General features: G+C 46.3%; 1 protein-coding gene across 1 annotated transcript; it reads right to left on the bottom strand.

Moving 5' to 3' along the window:
* Positions 1-320: 320 nt before the first annotated feature.
* On the bottom strand, positions 321-4,390 carry LOC144179107 (uncharacterized). The gene is made up of 3 exons (XM_077707336.1): positions 4,233-4,390; positions 1,857-2,683; positions 321-419 (listed from the first exon to the last, which is right to left on the bottom strand). The coding sequence occupies exons 1-2, from the start codon at positions 4,236-4,238 to the stop codon at positions 1,859-1,861; spliced, it is 831 nt and encodes a 276-aa protein (XP_077563462.1). The 5' UTR covers positions 4,239-4,390; the 3' UTR covers positions 321-419; positions 1,857-1,858.
* Between the last annotated feature and the right edge of the window lie 1,468 nt (positions 4,391-5,858).

Here is a 5,858-nt window from a genome sequence, read left to right on the forward strand (position 1 = left end):
AAATTTTGTGTCACCTGTATGTCGTGTGCTGAATGGATTTTACTGGCCCCTTTTTTTCCCAGCACAAGCGGTTTGGGGGGTTATTTACTGTCGCCGTTGTCCCATGGACATTGCATACTTCACCTTGTCTTTCTGCCGGGGTCGCTTTTTGTTGTTGTTGTTTTGGAATAAACCGGTGACTTATGTTTTTTGGGTGCTGGTGTTGTTCCGTCGGGTGGGATCAGGCTCGCACACCCATCACACCAAAAGGATGTTCCCTCACAACTGATTTGACAAATAGTCATGAGGATGAAGATGCAGCAGGCCAAATAAACTTCAGATGTTTTGGTCAAACAAAATTTATTATCTCTTTGGATGTCAGGGGAACCCTTTGTAGGAAGTAATGAAGCGAACGAAGTTGATAGTGACGGACGCAAATTCTGAAAGAAAGGAAAAAGCCATGGGAGTTAAAAAGTCTCGTACAGTCTAGAACCGCCATACAGGCATACCATAAAGAATATCGACACTGAACACAGCCATTTTAAAGGGGGAAACTACGCACTTCAAAATATACAAAATGCTTTTTGTTAAAAAATGCGCTCCAAAGCAACAGTCGTTACAATGACCTGTATTCGATCATTTAATGTTAATGAAAACGGCCCAGGGTCAGTGGCGATTGTTGCAAGTTTAATGGTTACTGAAATGATGTTTCTTCCATTGCAGTGTCGCAATAAATGATTACGTAATAAACAAACCAGTGAAAAACCGCTGCACGAAGAGGAGAAACAAAGGCCGAAGGACAGTTAGTGACCTCTGTTTCTCCTCCTCCTATAGCATTTTTTCTCTCGCTTTTTATTAAGTAATCCTAAAGCAGAAGGCTGCGCTTTTACGTCACTAAAAATGGTGTCGCTTCAAATTAAACTAAGATCGTTTAGCTAATAAACACAACCATTTCGTTACCTTGGGTGTTATTGGATTTAAATGGGTGTAGAAATTTCAGATGACCTCTGCCCCCGAAGAACGCTGGTACTAATAAATATATCATTCGTGTAAGTTTGAAAACCTCCCATATCAGCCCTCTTCTCCCGGTTTAATAGGCTGTAAGCTCTTTCCTCCGCGTTACTTCGATATGCGCGCAGTTGTGCCCACAGGCTGTGGCTTTATGTAGTACGGACCGTTTTTTAATCACAGATGCCGGTGCTCTGAAGTCAAAATGGCCTTGTTAGCTAGCGTGACAAAGCCAATACGTAGCGTGACAGTTGAAGCTTGTTTTTTTATCAGACTGTGCATCGGTCTAGGATACAAAACCATATCGATATAAACAGTTTCACTCGTACCGGCACTTCGCTTCACTCTGAAGGTTACAGCCTTTCAGCAAGATGACCGTCAATTTCTACTAAATTCCTAGTTAGCAAATTTTTCTGCATACGATTTTCGAAAGCTAACTGGTAAAAACTTACAACCTTTTCACCACTTGTTTAAGTACATTTGAAAAATCAAAAATGAAAATACCTCCCATTTCTGTGGCTCGATTATTGCTAATCTACCCAAACCGTCAAGGACAATTTTTTTGTGGGGAGAAAACAATGAACCAACAATAGCAGAATAACAGCCGCCACAACTTTGTATTGGGGGTTTCTGCGTAATATTACAAGTGCTCCACAGAAATTATTCGCTAACGATGAGTCTTTGAAGTTTCATTCAGATTTAAAAATTGCCACCACAATGCATAATAACGTTAGAATCATTCTTAGGTACTCGTTATGAAGTAGAAGGTGGAACTTTCAATATATCATTATAATAGTAAAGAGGCCCCTACCACAATATAAAATAGATAATACTGGCATTTCTTCCGAATTGCTTCCATTAATGCCTACCTTTAACCGTGAAGGCCAACACCACCAATACCGACGCCGCCGGCCTTTCCGAAGGAGGACTGTCCGAAGCCGGCCTGGTGCCCAGCAGCGCCTCCCTGGAATCCTGACGATCCCTGCTTGTGGCCGCTCCCGAAGCTCTTGCTGTCGCTCGCAGAGAAGCCCGAGTTGTGGTTGTAGCCCTGGTTGCTGCTGAAGGAGTCCACCTTGCTGGTGGAGGAACCACCAGCGAATGCCCCTGATCCCTGGTTATGTCCGGCAGCTCCACCCTTGTATCCGGCCTGCTGACCTCCGGCAGAAGATCCGAACCCGGACTGGTAGCCGCCGCCCACTCCGTGACCCAGACCAACGCCGTGACCGACGCCCGTGCCAAGGAGAGCCGGGTTGCCCACCACTCCGGCTCCAACGAGACCAGGACCACCCGCGACACCAGCACCCGCGAGACCGACGCCACCGAGGCCAGCTCCGCCAAGACCAGCGCCACCGAGCCCAGCTCCGCCGAGACCAGCGCCACCGAGACCGGCTCCAGCGAGGCCAGCGCCACCGAGACCAGCACCACCATATCCGGCTCCGGCAAGCCCTGCTGCGCCGAGGCCACCTGCTCCTAGACCAGCTGCGCCGAGGCCAGCTGGCCCGACACCCGCGCCGACGAGTCCAGGCCCCACTCCGGCGCCGTAGCCGCCCACACCGCCAAGTCCTACTCCAGCACCAAGGAGACCACCGCGGCCTTCGACGTCCTTCTTGTCGTCTTTCTTTGCGTCCTTCTTAACGGCATCTTCAGCGGAAACGATGCAGGCCACAAGGGCGCAGACGGCAGTTGCTGCGAAGAACTGCGGGTAGGAAATTTCAAGATATACCAAAGTGTTAAATATCTCTGGTTATAGAAAGACTCAGAGCTTCATTTGGACACTACTGCCAGCATATATATTTCGCACCGAATACTCTAGAACTGATTTTTTTTTCAGGAGCATGCGGTCTATGACACACCCCGGTGCACGCACTTGCTCATCGACGATATACGTGCATGGCCACTAAAACGTTCAAAGGAATAAATCAGCAAGTGCCGCCGTCGTATCAAAGACATGAAACCTTCCTTAGCTAAGCTCCGTTAAAGGTTTTCATTTACTGCATGCTCGTACATAGGTTTGTTTAAATGCGGGCGGTAACGATATACCTGGTGCAAATAGAATTAGCACGGAATCTACAACTGCTGTGAGAACTCGTCGGGTCGGGTTAGAGGGTGCTCTTGGTGCTATACAGAATTACGTCCAAGGTTGTATGGGGTGGAGCACCATGACAAGTTTCAGTTGAAGTGAGGGAACATTTTGAAGGGAAGCCTTTACGCCTGACAAGAGAGAAGACATTTACTACTGAGGCGAATGGCGCCTGACGATCGAAATAATAATAACCACGAAACGAAGTGCGCGAACATGTTAACACAGCGTAGGACGACGGAAATGGGGGGATCGAAGTTCGATTCATATAACCTATGCCTGTCGTCGGGATTTTGGACAAGAATGCGCAAAACAACAACAAAGTAGAGGAGCAAAGAAAACCATTTAAAAAGAGAACAAAGAATCAGTCGTAAACACAAAAACTGAAGGTGAGATGGGTGCACTCTAGGCAGTGAATGCCTTTGTATCATTGAACTACTGGGAACTTTTTCTATACCTTGAGTGAATACGGAATCTGTCCATCCAGATCTGGTAGGGCATAATGATAAATGTCATTTTAATTCGCTGACGAAGTAGTGTTGCGCTAAAAATCTACCGCAAATGTACTGTGAAAAACGCCAAGGTTTTTTTTTCGGGGGGACAAATAAATCGAAGCTCCAAGTCACACAGCACGATGGTTTGAGAAACCAAATAAAGGTTTAAAAGCTTTCGCCCCAGTTTTATGTATCTGAGTTTTCTTCCATAACATAAACTGTGACAGAGTTTTGAATTCTCACAACTAGACCTAAATTTGAGAGCTCCAAAGTAAAATTACTCTTTGCGCAAAATATCTTGGGATCTCTAAGTCCTGTTAATAACCAGCTCATTAAATAGCACAGTTAAAAAAACGTCAGCACTAAGGTCCCAGAATCAAGACTATTTTCGTAATATGAAAGGAAGCGAGAACGCACACACCACTCACAGAAGGAGTGGTCAGACACGCCTTTTGCAGTATCGCTGAGTGTGCGTGCGTTTTCTCCTCCAAGGTACAAAATTTACTACCTTTCCTCCATAACCCATGCTTGCCGCTACTTTATAAATATTTCACACTACAAGTCAAAATAGGATTTCTTCTGGGCAGCCTGTTAACAGACATCAGTGTACCTCGCACAGTTCTTAGGCATAGTAGAATCAAGTCCACCCATGCGGACCTCAGCGCACTCACCTTCATCGTATCACGTTGCTGGATGTGTCTCCTACAGAGGCCCGGTGGGTTTTGTTCTACAAGAGGTCTGTGGTGGTTATTGATTCCGTTCCCGGGGCCCGCTACTTTTATACCGTGCGCCCAGCGACGTTACCGCGTGTCGAAAGCAATTAAAAAACTTAAAGAAACACAAACGCAAGCGATAAGCCGTTCTACGAGTGAGCATACATATCGAAGTTGCCTTTCAGAGGCGCAACAAAGCGTGGCCCCAACCGCGAAAACTGTATTTCGCGCTTTGCAACCCCTCGCCCCATCGTGTTCGGAGAAAAGACGCTAGGGCGTTCTCCCCTTGACGGTACGTCATCTCCTCTCGCCGACGATCCGCGGAACGTTGCTTGCGCCCTTGACGTTGCCGAACGGTAACACAGAATTAATTCCTTCAAGCGGAGCCGCTAGTGCACTGCATACGTAAGTTGTCGCGAAAGTTTCCTAGCTTTCAGCGCCCTTTCCCCTTCGTTCATTCCCTTCGACGTTTTTTTGTTTCTTCTTTCTTGGTTTAAGAAACGGCTTCCGCTGCGTGTTTTGTTGGCTCTTTATTTTTTTGAAATCCTGAAACCCTTCCTGTCCCTTCTCTGGCTGCGTTACAAGTCTTTCGTCATTGTGTTCATCGTAATTATGGTGTTTCACTTTGACGCACAAACATCAAGTTCGGAAAACTACGACGAGCTCAAGCCTCCACGCGTGGTGGCAGTGTGAGAGGGAAGGGGGAGGTGGGCTGAGGCGGATTGCGAGAGATGCTGGTCTGGAAACAAAAAAAAAATATGTTTACTTCTTGCCATATTAACAGAGAGTAATATCCTGCTTACACAGTTACTGTGGAGTATTTAAAAAGTGATAATTAAAAGTAGTTTTTTAGCGTTTTTCTAAGCAATATGCGAGCCCAGCTGCTTTAAATTAGGAGGATGGTTATATCCGATAATGACAAAAACGAATAATTTGTTTTCGGAACAGCATTTCTGTTTGCAAGGCGAATTAGGGAATACACGCTAAAATCAGGCGACAAAATTTGCATCGAAGGCGCAGTCTGCACGAGCGAAAGAACAACTATTCGCCGGGAGATCAACCTATAGGTGGCGGCAGCGTCTCGCTTCTAGTGTGGATGATCCGCAGAGCGGTAGCGGGCGAATGCACGTTGTGGGCGCGCTTCGTGTTTATTTTGTGCCTTTTGTGCGCATAAAACGCGACTACTGCTATCACAGGGACAAGCGACGACGTAACATTGAAATAAACAATTTCTAACCTAATGCAAAGAGTGGTGCTGTGTCCTTCAGTGCTTACAAAGAAAGAAATCCTCCAGCTTCGCTGTGGTTCAAGCCTTGCGCGACTTAGTGCAAGCTTAGCCCACTTTTTTTAACCTTCTGGTCCCGTTAGGGTTTTAGACTTGGCTAATACGGTTATGGCATACGGTTATGCGGAGCAAAACTGCTGATTCATGCGCTGATTTAAAAATGGGGTACATAAAAACGAGGTAAGAACGGCAACCGGACGGGCGCATACCCACAACTGCTTAAGGTCAGCGAAATATCCGACTGAAGTAGTCTCGCACATACGCAAAAATATGCCTAAAAATATTCTTAAAAACAGGCA

The sequence above is a fragment of the Haemaphysalis longicornis genome, unplaced genomic scaffold (assembly GCF_048455015.1).
Source record: "Haemaphysalis longicornis isolate Haplotype H1 unplaced genomic scaffold, Haemaphysalis longicornis Haplotype H1 scaffold_1, whole genome shotgun sequence".
NCBI classification, from domain to species: domain Eukaryota; kingdom Metazoa; phylum Arthropoda; class Arachnida; order Ixodida; family Ixodidae; genus Haemaphysalis; species Haemaphysalis longicornis.